The 11856-nt window shown below is 47.2% G+C and overlaps 3 protein-coding genes across 3 annotated transcripts in view; 2 read left to right on the top strand and 1 right to left on the bottom strand.

The window, feature by feature from the left end:
* The first annotated feature begins 860 nt into the window (after positions 1–860).
* On the top strand, positions 861–3117 carry PIFO (primary cilia formation). Its single transcript, XM_015885391.2, has 6 exons — positions 861–970; positions 1333–1475; positions 1801–1899; positions 2290–2423; positions 2719–2845; positions 2952–3117. Exons 1-6 carry the CDS (start codon positions 946–948, stop codon positions 3018–3020), a joined length of 597 nt encoding a protein of 198 aa, XP_015740877.1. The 5' UTR covers positions 861–945; the 3' UTR covers positions 3021–3117.
* A 1106-nt stretch (positions 3118–4223) lies between these two features.
* On the bottom strand, positions 4224–9776 carry TAF8 (TATA-box binding protein associated factor 8). The gene is made up of 8 exons (XM_015885193.2): positions 9489–9776; positions 8378–8534; positions 7976–8074; positions 7694–7756; positions 7219–7343; positions 6774–6921; positions 6252–6394; positions 4224–5791 (listed from the first exon to the last, which is right to left on the bottom strand). The coding sequence occupies exons 1-8, from the start codon at positions 9750–9752 to the stop codon at positions 5648–5650; spliced, it is 1143 nt and encodes a 380-aa protein (XP_015740679.1). The 5' UTR covers positions 9753–9776; the 3' UTR covers positions 4224–5647.
* CCND3 (cyclin D3) overlaps positions 9757–11856 on the top strand; it is a 27950-nt gene continuing 25850 nt past the window's right edge. The window contains exon 1 of the mRNA XM_015885195.2: positions 9757–9904. Coding sequence (XP_015740681.1) covers positions 9788–9904 — 117 coding nt within the window. The 5' untranslated portion in view covers positions 9757–9787. The remainder of the gene's footprint in view (positions 9905–11856) is intronic.

Here is an 11856-nt window from a genome sequence, read left to right as displayed (position 1 = left end):
TTTTCAAAGGCCAACTGTGAACCCAGGCAGACTTTGAGGGGCACAGAGTTTAATAGCAGTTCTGTTAATGGCAACAGCAGAAAAGGAGAGCTGACAAACTAATAAAACAACCCTTTTCCTGCTCTTCTTTCAGACTGTGTGTCTCTACCTACAACTCAGCCCACTACTACCCCCACTACAGTTCTCTGTAATACACATGGAAGTGAAGGTGGAAGTGAGAGCTCAGGTAGTAATCCCGACAGCTCAGATGGGAGTGGATTCTGTGCTGGCAAGGCCAATGGCATCTATGCAGATCCAACCAACAAGAGCAGATTCTACAACTGCAATAATGGTGAAACCTTCACGGAGACGTGCCAGGCCGGTCTCGTCTTTGATTCCAGCTGCTCCTGCTGCAACTGGGAATGAAGCAAACACGCTGCTCTGATCTAACTCCATGGAAAAATGATGATAAATAAAGTGTTCTTCAAAAGTAACGATGCATGCTGCTTTGGCTCATCTTGCTCATACTCTTTGGATGCTCCCTGGTTCTCACAGATTTTACAACTTGTGCTGAGGGATGGGCCCAAATCCAGAAGTTGGGCTTCATTCCATTAGTGTGTTTTCCAGGAATTTCTTGCTGTCTCACCATGACAGTCAGACACAGGGAAAAACACAGGGAGCACATGACACAGAGCATCACTATGGCTGAGAACACACAGTGAAGGGTCCTGGCAGCACCATCTATAAACTGTTTTGCCAGAGACGTCTCCACCGCTAAATTTCACTGTGCAAATTGCAACTCATGGGAGCAGACTAAGCACAGTGTGATCCTTGGGGCTTTTAGCAGAGCTGCTCCTTTTCCTGAATACTTCAGCAGCTCCTATTGCCAGTATTTCCTCCAGCACCCCTCCCCGTATCTATAGCAACTGCAGTACACAGACTTCCTTAAGCGCCTGATATGGCAGCATGTTTGCAGAGTGGCAGCGCAGAGGTAAGCCCTGTGAGGTGTGCACACCAGCATGGGGTACAAGCATGGGCCACAAGCAGAGGCTACACGTATGGGCTACAGACAGGGGCTACAAACATGGGCTCTGCATCTCCAATAGCATCGGGCTTCCCCAGCATCCTTTCCTGCTACTGGGCTGCTATGCACCTTCTTGCCCAGGCCGGGGAATAAGAAGTCTGTGGCAGCAGGAAATAGTCATTCAAAGATCTGTCCCCTCCAGGATATCCAGGGACAGCTGAGAGATAAGGCTCACTTCAGGAAGCAGCAGATGCCTCAGGACTAAGAGCAGTGGTCATCTCCACCTGTGTGAATCACACTGATCACATTCTCCTCTCCTGGTTTCACAGCTTCACAGAGGCGCATTTCGTTTCGGTTACTCAACGATCAGGAACTCTTCCCTCCCGACCATGCTCCAGCCAAGATCGCAATCCAGCCAGAAGCCAGCACAGAAATCCCCACCCTAGGACCAGGCTGTTACCCGAGTCAGGAGGTAAGTTTGTCTTTTATTCTCGGAACTATTCCTTCACAGAAGACATATGTTATAGGAGTAATAGTAAGGAGGAAGTAATAAGTAACAGGTAATAAGACCACAGCCAGCCTGACACAGCATACTCCATGCCTGCCCTGTAAAGACCATTGTATAAATCTGCATATATACCTAAAAAATAATCTCCTAGAAAAGTTACCTTCTAAATGTACTGGTCCTCAAAGCTGCAGCTGTCCTAATACTATAAATTAGTGAGAAATTAAAGGAACAGTGTCTGCTGCTCAGGTACTTCTCCTATTCCTTTGATGCTTCTGCTTTTTAACCACAGGAAATGTGCCTCAGATACTCTTTTGGAATAAGGCCACTGAGTGTGAAAGGCTACGTGATAGGAGCCAGAACAGCACGGAGATTCATACCAGAGCCACGGGTAAGAAAAGGATGCTTCAAAAAGGCAGGAATTTGTGGGCAGATCTATCATAGGCTGTAAGTAATGATCACATGCTGGGCCTGCCTCCAGCTCAAAGTAACAGGCAAAATCAGGAAGGGAGCTGAAGTTGTACTAACAGAACAAACCTAGTTTACTGGCACAGCTTCTGAGGATTAACACTGTGTCAGGAGAGATGTCACAGGATACACTGGGCAAATAGCGGGGAGCACAGATTTGATTTATTCTGCTCTTTTTATGCGATCAGTGTAGCCAAAGCATGCACTGAACAGCAGGTCTGCAGTGCCGAGCTAGTTGGCATTAAATGCTCTGATTAAGAGCATCCAGAAATGGTTTGCAGAACAAAATATAGTGATTTTTTTCCCCTTGCAGACTGTGACTCCTGCACCAGGAACATACCAGCCATTCTGGACTACAGAGAGAAAACACCAGCCTAACTATGCTCCATTTTTATCTAAGACAACACGATTTCCTGACAAGCCTCAGAATAAAGAATTTTTCCCTGGGTAATATAACTCATTTTCTTAATATTCTAACAACAAGCGGGGCTACTAGGGGAGAGAAATACTGAGACAGAAATGGAACTGAGTTCCCAGTAGTGGTTTCTTGTTTGTTGGTGTTTCTGTTTGTTTGTTTGTATCTTCAAAAGGCTCCTTTGCTTTAGTCTCCAACCTAAGATGATGACTAGGAGGCCATAAAATGCGTTTTTCTCATAGGTCTAAGCAGGTCTGGTTAATTCTCATATTGCAAACATCGTGCACCACATCTAGAAATGAGATACTTTGTCTCTGTTTTCTTTAGACCTGGAACTTACAATGCAGACAAGCGATTACACAAAAACATCACTTGGCCAATGAAGTTTGGAGCTCCAGATTGGTCATTAGTGCCAATGCCATCAAGGAGGATGCTAAGAACAGAGGTTCAGAAGGTATGGACAGGGATGAAACATTGGCTGAGGGTCAGGAAAACCACCTGGTAAAGCAGCCTGCAGTTCTCAACACCACCTGGTGTCTTCCTGTGCTCTTTTCTTTCAGCTGATTGCGGACAGAGAATTCATAAAGCATCGGAACCGTGTGGCCTACCTGAGTTTATATGAGAGCTGAGGCACACATCACGTCAGCCCCATGCAGCAGAGCCTGCCCGTGGACACGTCTGCCTGCAATATTCTGCCTCCTCAAATAAAACCTGTTCAAAGCAGCATTTCTGCTTGCTGATTTTCATTGCCTGACCTGGTACATGGTCTTTCCTGACTCTGCAGGTGTTTGGCATCACCAGGACCAGCATTCAGCACTGCTTCCCTCAGCTCCTGGCCCAGGTGTATGGAGTGCTGAGAATGGCCAGACCAGATGGCCATGCCTGTGCTGACCAGCATTGTCCCTATGCACATAAAGAGCTTCTCTCAATCTATGAGAACCGTGTGAGGCCACAAAAATAAACCTAGTGTGAAACAGAGAGGTTCTGGTGTTTGGCTTCAGGTGCTTCTGTAGCGTGAAGCCTGTAGAGACTGCTATAAATATTTACAGCTCGGCTGCATGCACAGTGATCAGATCTCAGGGGAAAACTGGGAACTCACAATATTTGTACTTGAAATAACTACCAACCACAACACAGCCTTTCCATTTTTTGGGTCTGCTTAGCTGCGTCTGTGGCAATTTCACCTGCAGCCCAATTTTGACTATAAAAATGAGATACATTCTTCCAGTTTTCCACTTTCGGGCTTCAAGTGCAGCTGCTGACAGCCTTTATTCTCAGTGCACAACCCTCCCAACCACACAAGGCAGCTTTGTAGCTGTAGCTGTCAGAAAGGGATGCTGTTGCTGACTCTCAGTTGCCACTGTTGATGAAAAATCTTCAAGGAGGAGGTGTCATTCCCTGCAGATTATGGCTGTAAAACCTTTTTTTAATGTCTCTGCTTCCAGCTCCACCACTGCAATCATGGCTGACAACGTATACTTTATCTTTCTTGAGTTTATCATGAGGAGAAAAAACACACACCAGAAAGATGTAGAATCAACTAAAAAACACCAAGGATTCTGCAGTCTTTTCCAACCACATGTTCCACTTGTGACAGAGAAAAAAAACTTCTTATAAAGGGAAGTATTCTGTCCTCACTGAACACACTGTGTTGGAAAATTCCCAACCTTCTCAGCAATCAAACATCATTGCAAAGAAAGGAAGAGACGCAGCAGCAGAATAAAGACCTCCTACATGTTGGTGAGAACTTCACCAGACCCCACTGAGCAAACATTCAGGCTCCACTCGGGTGTTTTTTTCCACTCAGTCTGAAATTTTATGGACTCAGTCACTTTTAATAGTAGAAGATAAAATTTCTTTTATTAGGAACATTAAAGATACTATTTTCATTCCAGATTCTCCCCTATCCAGAAAGGGATATTTTCATTATGAAAAACACCTAATCCAAAGTAGAAAAAAAAAAGATAAATCCTTTTATATACATACACACATATATATATACATCATGTCTTTGTACATTTGATTTTCTGTACAACAAAGGCACTAACAGAAGTGGCAATGGCACACGCAGGACTAATTTTTTGCTAAAGATGGCATTTCAAATAGGTTAACAGGAATACTTCCATTCTTGCTGAAATAATTCCTCCTCTTCTTCCTCCTCTCTGGGTGATATTATATATAATATATCTGTGTATATTTTCCCTAAGTAAAGACTGAACATAAAGTAAAGGAAAGGCCTCCAAAACTGGATAACAATTAGAGCAATCCCACCAGCACTCATTTTCACAGTTGAAACAAAGTTCCTTATCTAAGGAAAAAAAGGAACAACAACAAAAAAGAAACAAAAAAGAGCAACTTTTGTTGATTAAAGCCCATATCTGAACAAAGACAAAATTTAAAAGCATGATCAATAGCACAGCCCTGCAGACTGTAATCGATACAGCTTTATTCTATATTCCAAGCTTTGCAGCAAGCATCTTTCAAAACAGCTGGTGAAGGCATGAACTCTCAAAGGACTTGTGCTGCATTGAACCTAACAACAGAACTAGAAAAGAGCCCGAGGCAGCTGTTGAATCCTGCCATTGGTACTGCTAGAAAATAACCTCAAAGCAGAGTAGGGTAAACACCACACTCAGCACTTTTAAGTTGGAAGTGCAGCTGCAGTCAGAAAAGCTGAGAATAACTCTCATCTTAGCTCTGTATTTACACTTCACTCTTTGATAAATGTGTTTGCTTTTACCTGCCAACAATCAAAAGAAAGAAACCTCTGTGGGATTTTTCTCTCTCTCTTCATACATGCACCACAGATTATAAAGCCAAACAGGGTTCACTGCAGAAGTTTCTTTTCTAGCTTGTAAGGCAGCCAAAAACAAATGATGTCTTTGTGTTCTGTAGAGCAGCAAGAATCTTTTTGTCCTGTGCCTCTTAAGAGAGTAAACCTCCTCAACAGTGAGAAGAAACCAAAGCAAATGAGACAATTCCCATCTATAACCCAGTGGCTTTTACCATTTTTAAGGCAACTGACCACTGAGCATTCCCAGTTAGGAGGAAAGCAGAGGAGGAAGAGGGAGCACTGCAAACAATGATGACAGTGTAGTTTGCCAGGCAGACAAAGATCATTCCTCTCCTTCTGCCATTCGGTCAGACTGCCTCCTCTGTCTTGCTCCACGCCTCATACCCACAGCAGCAGAGGTGACTACTCATAACAGCCAGAGAAATGGGCTCCTCTTCCTTCTAGCAGCCAGCTGACTACAGTTCATTTCTTTCTGCGGATCTTGGGCTTTTTCACTGGCCGGAGATAAGGATTGTCTATCATATTCTCCTCCCCATTCCGGCTGCCAGACAAGGAGGTGTTCTGCTGTAATACTGAAGAATTCTCTTTTTCAGGTCCTGAATCATCCTGACACAGGAGAGAAAAAAAGAAAAAAAAAAAGCATAAATAACCAAAGTTAGTCTTAACAGGGCTTAGAAGTTCAAACCACAAAACACATGGGAGAAACATAATCAACAGCCAAGATAAACAGAAGCAAACAAAAAGCTGCACTGAAGGTGAGAACTGCAGATTTTTAATATAAGTAGATCCCCTCTGAGAACAGCATAGAATAGCGTGATGATCCTCTCTCCTCTAGCACAGAAATAAAGGTTGCATTGAAAGCTCGTGATCCACCATTAGATAACCTCAATGTACAACATATTTTGCAGAAAGTTAAACAACCATGACAATGTTAGTCATTTACATCCGGTAAAATGCAACCTACTTTGCCATTTTCCACCCCCTATGCTCAGCTGCAAGGAAGGCAAAGAACCAGGTTTTATATGTTTAAGAAAATCAGGCCCTAGAGACCTGAGGGTGGGCGTACCGTGCTCATATGCAAGGGCAGGTTCTCTGTGTCTGTCTGGTCGTCTTGCTCGGATGAATCTGTTTCTTCCATTTGCTGCATTTCCAGCTCCGAGGGGAGAAGAGCCGTCAGGTAGGGTACGGTGAATGGCCTGGCAGCAATCACTAGTGTTGGGGAAAAGCATGCAGTGAGCAGGAAGGGAGACAGATCATCAACTCAGCACTGAGTTGACAGCACTGGGATAAGGGAACGATAGGATGTATCAGTCAAAGCCTTCACCACCATCACAAGAAAGGGGGAATTTGTTTAGAGTAGAAGCCAGTGCTGTCTGAATTTCTGTAACTTTTGCACAAGTCATTTATGAACCCAAGGTTTTTATGCCTGTTTAAAATAGAAAGTCCCTCATTTCCTTCCCTTCCCGTGCTTCAGAAGGCTGAACACAATGTGATCCCTCAGTGCCCACCTCCTGCAATCACAAGAACACCAGATGTACACTCTGTTAGAGAACTGTCCTTTACAGCACAGGTTTCCAAGATAACTCACATGGGAATGTGCTAACATCATCTTTGAAGAGACTCTGTGTTTCTCCTGTCTTAGCCATGAAGCGGGTGAGAGCTCTTTCCACGTCACGCCTCTGAGATGCTGCCTTTTCCCGTAGGACTTGATAATCGGACACTGGCTCTCGGTACGTCTGTAGAGCAGGGATGACAAAACAAGTACAGTCACTAGATTCAGTGAAGACAGATCAAGTTCAAAACACTAATAGGATGCAGGCAAGCACTGACCTTCAACATGTGCACGTTTTCAAACAGCTACAGATATCAGCTATAAAACTAGAGCAAGTACAATATGCAAATGACAAGCATTGTGCCAAGGTAGCAGAAACAATGTTCAGGAACAGCACTACAATAAGAATGCACATGCACCTTTCCTAACATTACTGACTTCAGACAGAAACCAAATGGCACAAAAGTCTTTTTTCACTCACTGGTGTCTTGATGTAGGTGTGAGGATCTGGAAACTCAGGGAAATAGCCAGGGATGTGGGATGGATGTGGCTTGTTCTGTCCAGCTGTCAGGGCTTTGGGAGTCACGGGCTGATTTGTCACAGGAGCTATGGTTAAAAAAGCACATGCACTACATGAGCATATGACACAAGCAACAGTTTCAGGTTGTATTTGGCATCCCAAAAGGGAACAAGGCTTACATGACCCCTCCTACACAAGGAGAACCACCTTGAGGATTCTCATGTGCAATGAGGATACTGAAGCAAAAGCAACAGGTTTGGCAAAGGACAGACACTCTCCTTCACCTACTACATCATAATTACAGGAATCTTTAACACAAACTGAGTGCCCCGGAGCAATGGACTACACCATCCATGAGAAAAGCAGCAGCTCTCTGGATGCCAGCAGATAGAAAAGACAAATGGTTTCCTGCACAAGAAAAGGACTTCTCACATACGGGCAGTGATCACCATCCTCTGGGAGCGCTTTGCATATGCAGGAAGTGTTTCAACATTGAACCCTGAAATACAGAAGAAGAGAAAAATGGAATCACACCAAGAAGAAAGAAAATAATGTACTCTGTGTGCATACACACTACATCAACAGCAGTGATACTGGAGCCTCTGTGTGCAACCCAGAACAGCCGACATCACACAACTACACCAGGAACAGACTGTCATGGCAACACAGAACACCCACTGTATGTATGTGGAATGAGTGAGATGAGTCAGCTACTCACCCATCTCCACTAAAGTAACAACTATGTCAGACAGCGTGGGCTGTGTTCGGGCTGTATGCTCACAGTAGGACTTTGCACTCCTTCCAATTTCAGAAATATCTGGAGGGGAAAAAACCACCAACAACCATTACATGTTCATTTTATTTTATTCACATTCCATGTTCATTTCAGGCAGCAAACACACATTTGTGTCAGCACAACACCTGACTTTTGATCAAATCTAGTGTCATGGTTTTATGATTTTTGTTATTGTTATTGCACATCATAACATCATGGAAAGCACCGGGAGTTAAAGAGTTAAAACAAAACCAAACAAACAAACGAAAAACAGAAAGAGCGAAAGCAAATGTGAACCGATTTCAAGGTGATTTTGCCCTAAATCTGGTGGCACCCGACACTCACAGCTCTGTAACATCTCTGTCAGTGTTTCCACCGCAGCCTTCTCAGCGCTCTCAAAGCCGGCTTCAGTGAGCAAGGAGCTGACCACCACCTGCAGTGTCCTCCTTCGGGCCAGGTAGTAGTTATCTGCTGGCGTGGTCGTGTGCTTGCTGCCCGACCGCTGTGGACACAGACCCCAAAACACTGAACCTGAGCCCCAGACGAGCTGCCAGCACTCGCTCTGTGCTCACACATTGTCCCTGCACACATCACGGGTGTACATACACAGCACCTACCTACACACAGTACAGACCCACCTACACAGACACACATGTACAGACATACACACATGAGGACTGCTCTGAAAGTAATGCCTCCTATTTCATGATGTCGACATCAGGGTTAGATGTTGGAGGCGGGGTAAAGGCTGAACCTTCCTGCCAGCATTGTGTACATTACATTGTGTACATTACATTGTGTACATTACATTGTGTACATTACATTGCTGTGTGACAGGTGGCAGCAGCTGGACATAACGGTGTGTAATGAAGGAGTGTGAATGAAGCACAGAATCACTGTGTTCCTGGATGAGGGCAGATGCTTCTGGAGACAGAGCAGCCGCTGTGAGCACAGTGCGGCGTGTTCCAGTGATAACAGTGGGTCACTCCAGCAGTATGAGTGCAGCATGCAGCTCTTCTCCAGTGCCAATATGGGCAATGGTGGTGACCGTGTTAAACAGCAGTGCTTTCCAGATGTGCAAACACCTGATCACACAGTATGATTGTGCTGTACCTGCTGCAGCTTCCATGCGAATAAATAGGAGGCTTTACCTTAGGAGCGCCCTACAAGCAGTGCCTGTCCATACTCATATCCCCATATTTACACACGTTCCCCCATAGTCGCTCTGTCCCTTTAAACGCTGCATCAGAGCTCGGACCAATCACAGCTTGCCGCCAAGCCCCGCCCCCACGCAGCCATGCAGCCAATCAGCGCCTCCCTCCGTTCAGCTCCCCCTTAAAGCCGCCGCGCTCAGCCCGCAGCCGTTAGTGTCCCGCTCCCGGTGCAGGCCGCGCCGCTCCGCCCGGAGGGGCCGTTCCCACAACGACCCCGCGGCCCGACGAGGAGCCGCCGTTACCGTGCCGGAACCGCCGGGCGCCGTGTCGGCCATCTTGGAGCCATAGAGCGCTGTGCGCATGTGCGGGGCGGTGGGGCCGTGCGGCGAGGCGCGCGTTGCACTGTGGGGGCTGTAGGCGGCTCCAACATCCCCCACAGCCCCGCGGTGCGACCGGGACGGGACAACGACGGGATGGTGATGGGACAACGATAATGGGACAACAACGATGGGACGGCGATGGGACAACAACGATGGGACGATGAGCTCCGGTAACGGCGGCTCCATGGCGGGGCAGCGGCCCGGCCCGGCAGCGCTGCACGATGCCCCGAGAGCTGCGAGAACCTGCAGCCCCGCCCCGCGATGCCGGAGCCGTGTGGAGAGTAAACAACAGCCAGGAGCGGGACGGGACCGGGCAGCGGAGCTGGTGGATGGTGAAGGTACGAGGCACATAATGGGTGGATGGAGCGGGGAGCTGCTGCCATAGTACGGCCTGGGCCTGAGCTGCCGGTGTGTGAAGGTGCCGTTGTTGTGGCGGTGTCAGCACCCAGCTCTGCTGTGCCCGGCGGGGTCGGTCCCTCGCTGTGTTCGGGGCTGTGTGTGCTGTGCTGGCTGCTGGAATTGGTGGCAGTGATTAACGGAGTGTGAGGGAGCACAAGGAGCTGGGAATGGAAGCGCTGTGTGTGGTGGAGCTGTGACCTGCTGGTTGATTGTGGGGCGGAGTGATGTGCGTTATATGGAGGGATGTGGCAGCTGGGAGCTCAAAGCAGCCGAGTGAAGCTGCTGAGAACAGGCTCAGGCTTCATGTTGGGTGGCTGCATTACTTGGTTTATTCACACGTGGGAGCTGTTGGATAAATGAGATCCCAGCCCTGTGCTGCCCGGTTGGTTTTCGTTGGCTTTGTGGGTTTTTTGTTTGTTTGTTTTACTCTTGGGAATACTTTTCCCCCATCCCACAGTATCATACACTTCAGAACAAAGCTGTTTCTTTGTACACAGGGTGTCTCTGAGGAGGGGGTAGCAGGGGAAGCCCTGCAGTGAGGGCTGCTGGGTGCTCTAGTTATTGGTGCAGAGCACTGTGTTATTTTGGATTCCAGTCCTGGCTGCATCCAGCCTGCTGAATAACCAGACACAATCTCTTTGCTCCTCTGCACGTTTTTTCCCATCAATAAGTACTGCCATGCCTTGTGAGCTGCTCTCAGAACTGATAAAGTGCACCCGCTGATGTTACAGTACATAACATAACATTGGTGGTGGTGTCAGCTGGAGCCCTTGGGTTCTAACCAGAGCACTGCAGTCCCTTCTAAACTCAGTTACAAACTGAAAATCCAGAGCCTGGTGGAATTTTCCTCAGCTAAATATGTGCAGAAGTCCCTAAAATCACAGGTGCTGCATCCTGTTTTATGGCACAGGTACATCATTCTGTTATGCATGGCTTCCGTTTGCCTGGCAGGGTGGGAGTGGGAAATGCTTCCATAAAGGTCTGGCTGCTCAGTGATGTCGGGGTTTCTTGTGTGTCTGTGAAGCAGCAGCTGCTCGCAGCCACCGGAGGAGACTGGCCAGCCAAGAGGAAAGGGGTGAAGTGAAACAAGGAGAGCTTCAGGGCTGTGCTGAAAGATGTTGCCAGGGATCTGATGTGGAAGGGAAGGAATCTGGAAGCGAGCAGAACCATGCTGGCTGTTCGTGTCCATAGGTGGAGGGTGACATCCTTATTTTGGAGCCCATGTGGAGTGGGAATCGATGTTGCTGCTGGAAACGTTTGCCAGTTTATGGTGCCAGCTTCCTCTGCAGTGCTGTGAAATCAGTCAGCTGGCAGCAAAACAAGGAGATGTGGGATGGTGGGAGTCTGTGCGCCTTCCTGAGCATGGGGTTTTTTCCCAGAGATTGGAACGCTTCCTTTTGCAACAAGAAGAACTTTCAGATCGGTCTCAGACTGAGAAAGGAAAGAAGCTCACGTGTTTTTACAGAATTTCATGCAGATTATTTCAAAGAAGATGTAGGAGGTGGGAATCCCAAGTCCTTATTGTGTCACCCCAGACAAACATTAAACCTCAGAGAGCTACAGCTGAATAGTTATTCTCATACTGACGGTCCCAGGGGGGAGAAGCTGTGAAGCCTGTTGAAATTCAGCCTTGTAAAGAATGATGGGAATGGATGACTGTCCACTCTTTGGTAGGGAAAGCCCAAGGCTTTGTCAGTTCTGAACTGGGCAGTGCTGGTGAAGGGGGGGCTGCAGGGATCTGGTGTGGGAACCTGGTGTTTGAACCTGGTGTTTCTGAGCAGCAACAGAGATGGGTAGGTGGAAATTGCTGCGGTCGATGTGGGGGTGAACTTTTGCATGTGCTTCTGTCCCCCAGCACCACTGCCACCAGAGGGCACGTTGTCACCATGTG

This window comes from Coturnix japonica, chromosome 26, assembly GCF_001577835.2.
Source record: "Coturnix japonica isolate 7356 chromosome 26, Coturnix japonica 2.1, whole genome shotgun sequence".
In the NCBI taxonomy this organism is placed as follows: Eukaryota; Metazoa; Chordata; class Aves; order Galliformes; family Phasianidae; genus Coturnix; species Coturnix japonica.
This window is presented reverse-complemented; position numbering and strand designations above follow the sequence as displayed.

Coding starts and splice junctions, on each gene's coding strand:
- PIFO (XM_015885391.2), top strand. CDS start 946: ATGTTTGCAGAGTGGCAGCGCAGAG. Junction 971..1,332: donor TGCAGAGTGGCAGCGCAGAG/GTAAGCCCTGTG, acceptor CTGGTTTCACAG/CTTCACAGAGGCGCATTTCG. Junction 2,846..2,951: donor TAAGAACAGAGGTTCAGAAG/GTATGGACAGGG, acceptor CTTTTCTTTCAG/CTGATTGCGGACAGAGAATT.
- TAF8 (XM_015885193.2), bottom strand. CDS start 9,752: ATGGAGCCGCCGTTACCGGAGCTCATCGTCCCATCGTTGTTGTCCCAT. Junction 7,757..7,975: donor TGTTACTTTAGTGGAGATGG/GTGAGTAGCTGA, acceptor TCTGTATTTCAG/GGTTCAATGTTGAAACACTT. Junction 6,395..6,773: donor TGATGTTAGCACATTCCCAT/GTGAGTTATCTT, acceptor CCCCAACACTAG/TGATTGCTGCCAGGCCATTC.